General features: G+C 35.9%; 1 protein-coding gene across 1 annotated transcript; it reads right to left on the bottom strand.

Annotated features, from left to right (window-relative positions):
• Positions 1-12,853: 12,853 nt before the first annotated feature.
• LOC128036137 (uncharacterized) lies at positions 12,854-13,573 on the bottom strand. The gene has a single exon (XM_052627016.1). It carries the CDS (start codon positions 13,571-13,573, stop codon positions 12,854-12,856), a length of 720 nt encoding a protein of 239 aa, XP_052482976.1.
• Between the last annotated feature and the right edge of the window lie 2,006 nt (positions 13,574-15,579).

Below are 15,579 nucleotides of genomic sequence, written 5' to 3'. Positions count from 1 at the left end.
GGCGGAAGGTGGAGGAGATTATCATGGCAAATCAAATGAGAAGCTTCGCCTTTATAATGCATTGAAAGGGTTTTAGAGAAAAGTCAGATGGGAAGGGTTCAACTTTAACTAAGGTGGATATTGAGACACGCTATTTCTGGTCAACTTTTAGAAAATATTATTATATAAAATCATAATAGATTCAGAAAAATAATTTTGAAAATAATTTTGAAAATTTTTTCCTTTGACTTTATTTTTTATCTTTTATGAAACAAATACTTTTACCATATATTTTATTTTTAAAATATAATTATTATATGTTATTTTTTAGTGATTAAATTTCCTATAATTGCCAAAAAATTTTAAAATTTACCAGATTAGGCCGCTTTTTGGAAGAATTACGAGAATAGGCCATTTTTTTAAATTCAAAAAAACACGTCTACCTGGATGTTTTCAGATGATTTGCAAAAACCAATAAATTTTATTTGTTTTTTGGTGCCACCTATTAATGTGAAAATAAAACTTACAAACCAGGCCTTTATATAGACCTCAAGTCTCATTTCCCTTGTTTAAGCGATATGGGATGTGGGATATAGGTATATATAGACTCATAATCCATTTATAGCTTGCTCGTAGACAATGTGAGATTGCTTACTCTGTCAACTAATAACATAATATTAAAGGCTACACTACAATGTGGCAAAAAGCGCTTCCAGCTGAAAGCGTTTTTCTGCAAATCACCTAAAAACTCTTCCACCTAGATGCGTTTTTTTTTTTTTGAATTTCACCTGAAAATGCTTCCAGCTGGAAGCGTTTTCGTAAAATCGGCCTATTCCCGTAATTCTTCCAAAAAATGGCCTAATCTAGTAAATTTTAAAATTTTTAGGCATTTATGGGTAATTGAGTCTTTTTAGTCGAACTATTAAATTTAGTTTTTTAATGGTTAATTTAGTTATTAATATAGGTTAATTTATACATATAGGCTGAAAAAATGATTTGAGAAACTAGGTTGAAATTCTAAAAATTACTGATATGCGTTGTTTTGGAAAGAGAAAGAAAAACACGTCCTACAAGGTGCGTTTTCCTTAGTACCAAATTTTATAATTTGTTTTACATCTGAAATCTACACTTATTTACAATATATGAAATAAATTTATTAAATTGGTTTGCTTTGTAACATATCATATTGTGAGTTTAAAATTTACAATTATTTATGTTACTTTTTCATTTAAGTCTTTTTTTCGTTGATTTGTTAGACACAAACTTTTGACAAAGCAAAGAATTGATCACAAGCATCCTAATTTCAAATTAAAACTTTGACTTGTGTATTGTAATATATCTTACTTGAAGAAGTAATAATCTTTTCACTTTACAGAAAAAAAATGAATAAATGAATAAGTTAGTGATTTAATTAGCTCTTCTTCTCGATGCTCCCGAGTTGTGTGGACATGTTGGCTTCATATGCTTTGGGTCCCTACAATATGTGCATAACCTTAGTGTGTCTCTATAACACCCCTAACCCGTATCCGTCGCCAGATTAGGGTTACGAGGCATTACCTAACACAATACAATCATTTATCACAATTCATGTCTACTAATCATATCTCATATACAAACCATACTTCTTTTCCGTGCAAACCAATTTCACAATACAATTCATACACTGAAATTTAACCAAGTCATAATCATTCTACTATTCAAATTTCGAACCAACTAACATACATCGAATCATATTACATTATAACAAAACACATCCACCAACTAAATCATTACTCAAGCCGAATCTTATAACCAAACATTATCATACATATATACCTCGAAACATACTTCCCAAAAGAGCTTATAACATGACCGAATATACATAAAAATTAGTATCTCGAACAAGCCATTTCGCATGGCAACTTATATTCAATTCAAAATTTACCATAGTCTATACATGCCATATGTCATAATATCAAGTTTTCAAAATACCAAAATGGCGATTGATAGTGTGATGATAAATCCTTGACGATCCCCGAGCTCGAGCTAGCTTTATATATATCTATAATACAATGGAAGGATGCCGAAAGTAAGCTTTGGAAGCTTAGTAGCCATAAGCAAATAACATCTCAGTGACATTTATAATTCAATTCAACTATACTTTTAATTGTCTCATATAAATTCATATTATCCCATTAAGTACTAAACTTACCTTATTATTTCATGAAAATATAAACTTCACACATACCTGAACCATTTAGCTCAAATTCAAATTCAGAATTGTTAAGAACACACGAAATCATATAAAACTCGTACAATGCCATATCCCGGATATGGTCTTACATGTTAACGCATATCGATGCCACTGTACCAAACAGGGTCTTATACGAATCATATCTTATGCCAATGTCCCAAACATGGTTTTACACATTTTCTCACTTCGATGCCAATGTCCGAAACATGATCTTACATGAAATCACACCTCGAAAGTCCTAATATCATGACATCAGTATCCTATACATTTCCTAGGATTCATTCGGAGCTTTCGACTTCATAATTAAATCAATTCATGCACGAAACTAGTCATCCAATGCTCAAATCAATTCGGAAATATATATGTATACATATACAATTTAATTCAAAAACATTTACTTACTTATGAACTTACCTCGTACGGAAACGAACGAATTAGATCAATTACTCATCAACTTTCGATTTCCCCCATCTAAATCTGATTTCTTTCTTTCTTGATCTATATGAATTCAAATTTAACTTATTTAATCACCTATTCATTCAATTTCATCCAAAAATACCTATTTGGACATTTTTGCACTTTAGCCCCTAAAGTTTCACATTTATCCAATTTAGTCCCTATTTCACAAATACACAAAATTCACACAATTCAATATAACCCAAGCTTAGCCGAATTAATATAGTGCCCCTAGCAGCCCAAAAATTTCATTTATTTCACATTTCAACAACTCAATTTGTATATTTCACAATTTAATCCCTATTTGACATTTTTTTTGTCAAAAATCACTTTACAAAACATATTAATTTATCAACAATTATTCATTTTCCATCATCAACATTCAAAAAAATCAAGCTATCATCAATTCCAATTCACAAATTCATCAACCAATTCAAAAATTAGGGCATGGGCTAGCTTGAACACGAAGCAACAATCTCAAAAACGTAAAAATTATTAAAAACCAAGCTCAAACCGTACCTTAATCAAGCTATGTGTGTGCCCAACCCTAAGTGTTCATCAATGGTGTCTTTCTTCTTCAATATTCGGCCAAGGAAGAAAAGATGGACAAAATTTTAGCTTTGGTTTTATTTATTTTATCATTAATTTACTTATTTACTATTTTACCGTTAAAAACATTAGTAATTACACCAAATGCCACTCCACTATCATCCACTAACTCACAAATGACCTATTTACCACTTAAGGACCTTTGCATTAATGTTCTATATCTATTAGACACCTTTATCTTATAGAACACAACTTTTACGGTTTACGCAATTTAGTCCTTTTTACCGAATTAAGCATTCAAATAGTAAAATTTCTTTACGAAACTTTCACACATATATAATCACATGCTGTAAATACCAAAAATAATATTAAAATAATTTTTTGACCTCAGATTTGTGGTTCTGAAACCACTGTTTTGATTTAACTAAAACCGGGCTGTTACAATCTCCCCGCTCTTGAATATCCATATTTCCTCATATCCAAGTTGAGTTCGGCCAACATTTTGGCTTGTATCGCAAGTTCTTATTTGGTACCAACTCAAAAGGAGCGTGCGAGGTAGGCGGCCACATGCTTTCATAAGGGATAGGTGGGAATTCAGATTTTCAAACATTATACATACGTTCAAGTTTGTAAACTTCGTCAACGCAGGTTATGCAATCTATACATTCCGAGGCACATACAACAATTGCATGTGCGCTTGGATAACGAAGTGCTTGAAATCTCCTACAGTTGTAGGTAATTTGTCTAAGGTTTACACGGTACGCTCCACCGATAACTTCATGGTCGGGTCTATGGGGCTTCTTAACTCGAAATATTATATTTTGTCACGAGTGACACATTGAAGTAATTGAGTAAGTGATTTCTACATTTTCCTCAATACCCTTCAACATTGACTTGCACCAAACGTGATCACCCTTTAACTGCCCTGTGTATGTCTCAGCCCGCTTTGGAAACAATGCTGCTAATTAAAAATACATTTCCTTGACCACCTAGGTTACAGACAAATGACGTGTCCCCTTCAATATGAAATTAGTGCATTCTGCTAGGTTTGAGGTAATGTGCCCATATTTTAGTCCTCCATCATATAATTGCGCCCACTGCTTTAGTGGTATCCCATCGAGGTACTGCACACCCAGTTGGTTTACAACCTGTAGTCCCTCTTACATTTCATGAAATCGATGTTAAACGAGCTCGTACCCTGTCGACGACAATCAACAATGAATTCAAGAAAAGTGACCCAAAATGTATATGTCAAACTGTTTTACAGGAAACCAATTATATGCAGAATGTACCTGTGTTAATGACATGTTACCGCTTCGCATCCTTATGTTATTGGCCCATGTAGTTAGACCCTATGTGACACAAACAATACCTATGGTGTGCACGATCCCATAGGCTTGAATATCATTAGAATGCGGCCTGTATTTCGGTGCCTTTGTCAGAAATGATACACACCTCGGGTTGCGGTACAACATGCCTTCTCAGGTTAGTTAAGAGGAAATCTCAGTCATCACGGTATTCTTCCGGAGTTATTGCAAAATCTATTGGCGATTATTCGATTACCATCCTGTGTAATAGCTATTAACAACTTATGCTCGTATCTCTCGTACAAGAATGTGCCTTCAATTTGGACAAGTGGCTTACAGTACCGAAATACAGTTACGCGTTGCTTGAAAGTCTAAAAAAAAAAGGTGGGAAACTCTTTTTCTAGGGACCAAGCGATCACTGTAATACACAAGCTCCATTTGCAACTTGGTTATGAAACCTAGTACGTACTACTCCAGTACCTGACACTATTGCCACAATTCGTTGTAGGGTTTCTCTCACCCGTTGTGCATATTCTCCAATGCCTTTTGCTTTGCCAACCATGACCTATGGTAAGACATGGTGTAATCGAAGTCGCTGCGGATGTGTGCAATCAAACTAAGGATCAAAATCTTAGGACTCGCTTTGACCATGGTAATATAAAGTTAGGTATCATATCTGAATCCAATTTTGGATGATCGTTTGACATGTATGAAAAATAATAAATTAGGTCACCATACGTAGTAGAATGTCGAAAAAAAAGTCAGAATTTGAGTCGATCTTGTTAACTATGATGCATATCAGCTACAACACATGGATTTGGCGTAGTAGACTTCTGGATTGTCCAAAACGGCGACTTCTTCCTTATAGATGCCATGATTTTCCATGGATATCATGTTCTATGCATTACGTAGTTTGCCACATATTTCTTAGATCGAGAGCATGTAAAGGTGAATTTGACGCGAATTTTTATGTTATATTGCTTGATAGTAACTAAAAAGCATCTTTAGAGTCAAACTCCATCCCAACCTCTAAATGGCCAAAATTTGTTGACGAAGACGCATGCCCTAGTCTTCTATGAGGGAGGTCTTGGAATTCTAAACCTCCTTCAGCAGTGAGATCAAGAGTTCACATGCTGGTGGGGGTTAGTAAGCCGTAAAACACGAGTCATCCCATCGAGCAATGTCCGTAGCTTCACCGTTAGGTCCTCATTCTTTCGGTTCAATAGGATCGGGATCTGGTTCTTAAATTATTGCAATTTTCGTACCATCGAGCCCCACCTCCTCTATTGGGTTATTATCTGTTTCTTTATCCTCTTCGTTCTTTTCTCCCTATTTGTTATCAACCACAGTTGCAAATCCAGGGTTGGATGTGCCCTTACTAGTCGAGGTTGTTGGGAGTAGATCATTCATTCTTGTAAATTCGATGTCAACCCTAAAATCACTCCTGTTTACCCTAACCCAGTAACTTGATGGTGTGCCTGTTTGAGTCTTACTAGTGTTGAACATTAGGGTGCCAAAATTAAAATCAAAGGCATTGACAGAATGTCGTGCTGGTGTGTCGTAGGCTCGGTGACCAAATACTGTTGACTATCCCCCACCCCAATAATCGAGGGGTGAAACAATAAATGCCTCGCCGTTGATGATGATTCTGGTTGGTCTTGGTATAAGCTTTGTAGCAATGATGTGAATCCACCGCACTACCATACAGTGAGACTTTCACCAAAACTTAAGCACCAAGCCAAGCTATTTTCAACTACAATTTCATGCTCAAACACATTCAATTACACCCAAAAACATGTCAAATTCACTCAACCAATGTCTAACCAATACGCCATCTTTTGGCACCTCAATTCACATTACAAAACTAACCAAATTCAAGGCTATACTCCATGTCACATTCATACACCAAACGCATTAACACGTAATCATTCAAACTCTCAAACCATATATCATATTATTTAAAAACTCACCATTACTTTTCTCATTTAAACATATACATTCATACCATAATTTCAAACACCTAGATAAAAAGTATACCAAATGACCAAATAACATGACATGAACATAAACACATATAAGTTAATACTAAACATAGGCATCATTCATCACTTTCATAATTACCAAATAATTTAAAAATCAAACATCTACAAATTTCACCTATTACATGCCATATAACCCAAAAGTTAACTTCAAAAACTACCAAAACACTATCTACAAGGAAACAAGAAAATAACACGAATAAGCCTCTATAAAGCTTAGTAAGTTCAACGGTTAGAACGATAAAGCTTATTGAAATACACATAACATTTATAATAACAAGAGTAATCAACAGTGTTTCTTATCAACCACAATCATTAATAGGTGATTATATACATACAATCATGTACGAGTTACATTTTAATACAAATATATGAAATCATTCAATATTAAGCCACAAAGTTGTTAGGAAATTCATGAACAACTTTCAAAAAATTCAATAACAAGTCATTTAACACTAGAGATATTGCTCGATGAAAGATATACAGATATGAGTACACAGCTATCCATTCGAAACACGCCATGAGCTCAAATGAGCCAATCCAACTGAAAACACACCTTGGCACCAAGTGCCTTGCCCATAGGCTAACATCCCTCCAAAAACACGCTTGGGCACCAAGTGCCAAGATCGAAGGCTTTACATCCACTCCCAGTAACACGCCAAAATCACTGTAATATAACATGATAGTTCGCAACAAATGCCGAACCATGATATACTTAGTGTGTAAACACAAATCATGAAGCATTGCCTTGTGACAAGTCAATCCCATACAGTTTGCACTATAACCTATTGACATGCCAATCGTACTCTATCTTACGTTCATTCGGTTCACAACACAACATCGTTTAACAAGGTTCAAATAAACTATTTTCTAAATTGACAATAGTTTATAATCAATCATTCACTAAAATATTCAATAACCAATTTCACAGTCAATGTACATTTCAAAATATGTTAAAATAAACTAAATGAACTTACCAAGGTTAAACGGTAGAGTTTGTAAAAGTTTAGGGACTACCCAGCAACTTTGTCTTTTCGTTGGTTATCTACTTGTTATTGTTCTATGAAATAGTTTATTTCATTTTATTAGCTTCAATTTCATGTATCAGTCAATTTAATACATATTCCATTTTATTTACAATATTTCACAATTGCACCAAACTTTTACACTTTATTTAATTTAATCCCTAAACCCAAAAATTACAAAATTAACCTTATTTGGACACAACCCATACCGTAAGAATATTTCTACACAACCCTCTATTTAACATAATTTCACAACAATACTATGAAATTTTACCGTTTAAACAATTTAGTCATTTAACATAAAAATCAATAAAAATTACTTTAGAAAATAATCCTATTTAACAACCAAGCTTAGTAATCTATCAAAAACTTTCATAAACACCTCAAACTCATCCATGGCACATTCTAAAACATTTAACAGCTTCAAAAATAGAGGTATGAGTTAGCTAGGCCTAGTTGCAACGATCTCAAAAACATAAAAATTACAAGAAACATATGAAAAATTCACTCACATGCAAAGGAAATTAAGGTGGCCAAACCTTCAAGCCTTAAATGGTTTTTTCTTTTATTCAATTTTAGTCAAAACCATTTTGGGAAGATGATACATTATTTTTGTTTTATTTTACTTAAGTTTTTATTATTTAATTACAGAATTGCCCTTTAATTAAACATACATTTTTGAAATAGCCTTAACAGTCCATGCTAATTAAGAATGGTATATTTTCCCTTTAAACCATTCTACTTATTTGATTTACACCATCTAATCACTATAATTCAATTATAGCTAGATTTTACAACTTTCATAGTTTAGTCCTTTTGTTTAATTAACTATCTAAACGTTAAAATTTCCTAACCAAAATTTAATACGACCCTAAGGACCTTGTAAATATTAAATAATTAATATTTACAAACACACATATCAAAATTGTGGTCCCGAAACCACTATTTCTGATACGATTGAAATCAGGCTATTACAACTCTCCCTCATCAATTCCTTAGTCTCCCAAGTAGCTTCCTCTGTACTATGCTGATTCCATAAAAAATTTACTAACAGTACCCGTTTATTCTGAAGTTCTTTTACTTCACGAGCCAAAATTCTTATCTATTCTTCAGAATACAACAAATTCGATTGTAATTCAATTTCACTAGAAGGAATCACATGTGAAGGACTTGATCTATACTATCTCAGCATCGAAACATGGAAAACATTGTGAATCTTTTCAAGTTTAGGAGGTAACGCCAAGCTGTAAGCTGCTAGACCAATTCTTTCAATAATCTCATACGGCCCGATAAACCTCGAACTCAACTTTCCCTTTCTGCCATGTAGTATTATCTTCCACGATCAGTGTATGAATTCTACCTATCAGATACAGCTTTCAGACAATCAAGAATAATACAAACTTTAGCTTCAGTTTCACGAATCAAATCTGTCCCAACTAGCTTAGATTCGCTCAAATCTGACCAGTATAGCGGTGTTCTACATTTCCTTTCATATAAAGCTTCAAATAGTGTCATTTTAGTACTAACGACATATTTTTCCCAACTACCCTCAAACTCAAGAATACACTACCATAACATGTCTTCTAAAATATGTATAACTCGTTTTGATTGTCCGTCTGTCTGCGAATGGAATATGTGCTAAAATTGAGTTTCGTACCCAAAACTTTATTAATTTTACCTCAAAATCTAGAGGTAAATCTTGGGTCTCGATTAGAAATAATAGACAGTGGCACTCCGTGCAATTTGATGATTTCAGACACATATAAATCAACTAATATTTCAAGCGATTAATCTATTCAGATCGGAACAAAATGAACCAACATTGTCAATCTGTCAACAATAATCCAGATCAAATCTTTCTTTCTCTGGGATACAGGTAATCCAGAAACAAAATCCATCGTGACTCACTCCCATTTCCATTCAGGAATCATGACAGGTTGTAGTAATCTTGACGGTATTTGATGCTAAGCTTTTACCTGCTGACAAACCAGACATTTAGCTACAAACTCTGAACTTTTGCATTTCATACATGGCCACCAATACATCTATTTTAAGTCACAAAACATTTTCGTACTACTCGAATGTATATTTTACGTACTACTATGAGCTTCAATCAAAATGTCTCGGTTCAATTCTAGATTATTTGAAACACACAGTCTATTACAAAACTACAATATACCATCAACATCAACACAAAATTCTGTAGATGAATCACTGTGAACCTATTCTCATTTAGCTACCAATTTCGAGTCATCATTTTGCAACTCCAAAATTTGCTGAAGAAACAACGGTCCAACTTTGACTCTGAATCTCGAGTATGAAGTATATAAGCAAAAAATACCTCACAACCTTTACGAACCAATTTCCGTGCTGTCATTGCTGAGATGACACTGGTAACACTGTTTGATCTATCTGATTCAACTGAAATCATTTCACCCGTTTGACATCTCAAATCAATCCTTTTCAATCTACAGTTTACCACAACATTATGTAATGTCAACCAATCCATTCCCTGAATAATATCGAATTCCTTAAAGGGTAACAACATCAAATATGTAAGAAATTCATATCCCTGAATTTTCTGTGGACACTTACGACATATTAAATTAACTATCATGCCTTGACCCAGTGGATTTATAACTTGAACGTAAAACTCAGTTGACTCAACAGGTAAATTGTTATCTGTTACTAATGCAGTGCAAATATATGAGTGAGTTGACCCAGGGTTAATTAGTGCATATACAGTAACATCAAAGAGATAGAATATACCAACAACAACATCAGGCGCGACAACTTCCTCCCTGACTCAAATAACATATGTTTATGTAGGCGCTCTAACTTCAGATCGGGCAACTGTATTTTTTATCTTAATAAGATAAGCTCCAGTATTACTGCTTTGCCCGGGACGTCTACCCTTCTAAGGTGTCGACATCTGTCTATCACTTCGCTCTTTATTATCTCCTACCATTCTTAGGCAATTACGCACAAAATGATCTGTCGAGCCACATCTATAACACACACCCAGTTTGGTTTTGTATTCTCTAGTGTGAAGTTTTCCTCAATGTTTACAAACAGGCTTCAGTGCATTCCGAACACTTCCCACACTATCAGTAGGCTTAACTTGATATTTAGAATCATGCTTAACTGATTTATTTTTACCCAAAAACCCAGATGCTAAAATGACATGATTAAATTCTTTTTTTTTCTTTGATGGTGGTGTGGAAAACGACTTGGAAAAGCTTATTTTACCAAATTTCTGAGCCTTTCTTTCTTTCTATTTCTTCTTATTATAAACTTCCTCTATCTTTTGAGCTTAATAAGATAAAACCACGAATTGTCATATTTCTATCCCTATGGTCATCATTTTAATTTCATCATTCAAACCATCTTCAAAACGGATGCAGATTTCTTCCTTATTTGACACAATTTCATGAGCATACTTGTTGAGATACACAAACTGTCTCTCGTATTCAACTACTGATTTATTTCCTTACTTTAATTTAAGAAATTCTTTCTTTTTCTGATATAGATATCGTTTACTGACATATTTTTTTAAACTCTAATTGGAAAAAATCCCAAGTAACCTTGTCTCTCGGTACAACTGCTGTCAACGTGGACCACCAACTGTACGCTTCATCCTTAAGAAATGACACGACACACCTCAGATAATCATTAGGAGAATAGACGAGTTCATCAAAGACTCGTTGGATATTTTCGAGCCAGTATTCAGCTTTAGTAGGACCGTCATCTGATCTAACTTTAAATTCTTCAGCACCGTATTTTGTATTTTGTCAGTTGGAGGTCATCGAGTCGATTCAGTCATTTGAGGTATAAAGTTACCACTGAAGTTATAACAGGGGGTGGAGGTTGTAGAGCCACAGGGTTGGTTATCATAAATTCTGTGAACCACTGACCCATTAAACCGAAGAAAATATTTTTGACTTTATTTTCTGACATTTTTGGAATAGGTAAACTACGACTTGCTTCTTGTTTAAAAGTGGAGACATTACTATTAACTTCATCCGTGTCAGCACGATCAGATTCTGCTGACATCTTTAAAATCTATAAGAAAATCAGGGGTTAGATTGGATAATTTAATATCACATATCACAGATTTATATGGCATGTAATTTCTTGACTTCAAATACGCTACGTTCAGCCCGAGAATCAGTTAAATCATAGCTCTAATACCACTAAATGTAACACACCTAACCTGTCTTCATCATCGGATTAAGGTTATAGAGTATTATAGTACAATTCATAACATTTAACTTCAAATAGAAAAAAAATTATGCAAATTAAGTAATAACATTCAATAACTCATTTTAATCAAGATAGAAATACACTTATGGGCCTTAGATCGAGCCTACGAGGCCCTAAAAATAGTTTAGGAACATTCGGGGATCATTTTGAAAAAATATCAAAAAATTTTGGAAAAGTTGACAATTTTTGAAAATAGGGGTCACACGGCTGTGTGACATAGCCCAGAACTTGTGAGCATTTGAAGTGTGGGACACACGGCCATGTCCTAACCCTTTTGTTCGCCTGTGTGGGTAATCAAAATAGGGCCACACGGCCGTGCCGTAGGCCGTGTGTCAGATCGTGCACAATCGTGTAAAACCCACACCTAAAATAAATATGACACAAGGCTGTGTTGGGTGGTTGTGTGTGCCACAAGACACTGTGGCAGCCCATGTCCCAGACCATGTGCACCTTAAAAAGCTTGCATTTCAAGTTGTTTTTCCTCCAAAACTCAAACACTAAGCCAAGTTATTTTCAACTACAATTTCATGCTCAAACACATTCAATCACACCCAAAAACATGTCAAATTCACTCAACCTATGTCTAACCAATATGCCATTGTTGACACCATTTTTTTATGAAATGGGGTCAACTTGGATTTTGAAAATGAAAATGAAAAAACGGGAGTCGCCACCAATCTTTTTTTGATAAGAGGTGTGATCGGATCACCTTGAAAAATGGTTGTTTTTAATAAACGATTTAATTTTATTAAAACAACGATTTTGGTCCACAAAATTTAGAAAAACGGGTTCGGGAGTCGGTTACGTACGAGGAAGGATTAGCATGGTGACCTCTTTTTCCAAAAGGGGTGGCTGGACTTGCGTTGCCACCTCCCTCCATCGTTGGGCGTATTGCCTGAAACTCTCGTTTTGTTTCTTTTCCATGTTCTGTAACGTAATTCTGTCGGGTGTTATATCCGTCACATGACTGTATTGCTTCATAAAAGCTTGCGCCAAGTCTCTCTATGAACTAACCTTAGTACGACTCAGCTGGTTGTACCACTTGGCTGCAGACCCGATCAAACTGTCCTGGAAGTAATGGATTAATAGTTGATCATTGTTGACGTATGCCATCATTCTTTGACAGAACATAGTTATATGAGCTTCAGGACAACTGGTCCCGTTGTACTTTTCAAACTTCGGCATCTTGAATTTAGGAGGGAGCACTAAATCAGGAACCAAACTTAAATCTTTGGCGTCAACTCCACATCGGTAGTCGGTGTTCTCCATGGCTCTAAATTTCTCCTCTAGCCATCTACACCGGTCCTCGAGTTGTTTTGGCAGGTCCATTCTTACTTTTTCCATTTCTGCCATGTCATCGAGATTAGGGACCATAGGGTTGGTAGGGTCCCCGGGATTAGAACCCGAGCCTACTTGAAAGTGCATTGGTACCGAGGCGCCGGCCCGATATTGAGGTCCAATAGTCACAGGTGCTCTTTGGGGGCACATCTCTAGCTCTGCCTGAGTGCTTGTCGGGGTAAAACCTGGAGGATAAATAGGGTCCTCCTGATCAACTCCCAAATTAATTGCAGGGCTCTTTCCTTTATCAGCCAATAATTGCGCCAGTTGGCTCATGATTCTCTGGGATTCTAGCGCGTCTTGTTGGATTTTATCCAATTGTTCTTGCATCTTGTCTTGCATATCCTTTTGCATTTGTTCAAGCCTTTCTAACATCTGATCCATTGCTTTTGTTTGACGTCGAGTACCGTAGTGATATTTGGTTGGATTTTTGTTGGTTTCCAAGGTAACTGTGACAATTTTGATTAATTAGGGCCTTCTTAATGAAACTTAATGCATGTAATGAAATGTAATGTAAATGCATGAATGCAAAGGGAGGCATTGATTCCAATTCAATTTCATTAGAAGAACTCAATTTAGAAAACAAATTTCTTCACATAAAATGGACTACATATACGACTTTGCCCTTATACTTAAAGCCTTAACACTCTTAAGGAGCCGAGCTAACTCTCGATCTCGGCTCGATTCTAATTCGAACTTTAAACTTAATACATCAGCTTGAACCGCTAAGGTTTGTAGATGATCCGCTACTTCCCGTACTTGAGTCACAGCTTCGCCCATAATGTAATCCCTTTCTCTAATCTGATTTTGAGAATGATGGAATTGCTCTTGGCACTGTTCGTTACGCCTTTCAAGAAGTTCCATTCGTAGTTCAGAATTGTGCAATGCGTCCTCAAGATCCCTTATCTTTCCTTTCAGTTCTTCGATCTTATTTAAGCTCGCTCTTAAATCTATCACAGAGTTGCGACTACGGTGCAAATGAAGCGACTTTTCCAACTCTGCTACCCGGGCTTTTAATCTTGCTTCTTCATTCTGGCATTCTGACAAGTTTTTCTCTAAAGCGCTCTCTCGAACTAGGGCGTCTTGAAATTTCTTCTCCCACTGATCAGCTTTGGTATTTTCTTCTTTGATTTCCTGTTGCCACTGCTCTGACGTTTTACCCAAACCGGCAGTTCTCATTGACAATCGCAGCTTCTTATAATCCATTTTTAGGCTATCAAAATCCTCTTCAGCCTTGTTCTTTCCTTTCTTTAGTTTCTCGGCTTCTAGCTTGTGGATATCGACGTCTAGTCCCAAACGCGTCTTTTCCTCTTCTAGCTGCTCTATCCTCTTTCCCCATTCCGAACTCTTTTTTTCAAAGTCCTGTTTGATGATTTCCAATTCTGACGGTGCTACTTGCAGACGCTCCTCTAGAGACTGAACGCAATCTTCTCTCGGCCCAAGGATATTGTCATTGACCCTTTTGTTCCACCACCCATAATACTTGGGAGTTGTCATTACCCCTACGGTAAATCTTTTCATCCGGTGAACTCATTTCCAAGAATTAGATATTTTTCAAAATTTTCTCTTATAGTTATCATCCTTATAAGAGAACTCACACTGAGCCAACCCATACGTTGCCGGTATGAACTGTCTCGATCTATATTGTCTTAATACAAGTAAAGGGGTATATCCGATAGCTCCCCAAATTCCAAGTAAAGGGACCTAGTCAAAGTCCCCACATCGATATAAGATCTCATTGGGCACCATCCAAGGAGCTTTCCATTCAACGTCATCTTCTTGAAGACTTTGGAGAATCACCATCCACTTCTCTTCCGTGATGTCGTCTCGTCTTGGTGTAGCCGCTAGTTCTTTCAATGGGGAGTAACTTTCTGAGAAGACCCGATATGTGACCTTTTCCACCTTCCAAAAGTAACTATGAAACCATACCAATAGCAACTGCGCGCGCCCGATGAACCTTCCCTCACCCGCTCTTCGACACGTATTTAGGGACCTGAAGGTTTCAGCCAAAATTGCTGGGACCGGTGTGACTCCCTTGTTAAGCCTATCAAATAAATCTGAAACTGCTTCATCCACGTGGCCTAATGCCTTAGGGAAGACAACCAAGCCATAAATACTTAATGCAAAGATATCAACCCTTTTCTTTATATCCGGATGTGCCAAGATCAGATCCCGCAAGCTTTTCCAAGGTATGCATTTGCTGTCCCCCTTTTGCTTAATCCGGGCTGCAACCTATTGCTCGCTCATTCCGGTGATGCACACTAATTTCTTCAAGAATGTTGGGACATTAGCTGCTCTCGAGTAGACTTTGTCAACTTGGATCCTCGGACATCGTAGCAAGGTTGTATATTCTTCTACTGTAGGTATCAAATCTACTTTCCCAAACGTGA

Source organism: Gossypium raimondii, chromosome 13 (assembly GCF_025698545.1).
Source record: "Gossypium raimondii isolate GPD5lz chromosome 13, ASM2569854v1, whole genome shotgun sequence".
Taxonomy (NCBI): Eukaryota; Viridiplantae; Streptophyta; class Magnoliopsida; order Malvales; family Malvaceae; genus Gossypium; species Gossypium raimondii.
The sequence above is the reverse complement of the archived record's forward strand: the minus strand, read 5'-3'. Positions and strand labels throughout refer to the sequence as shown.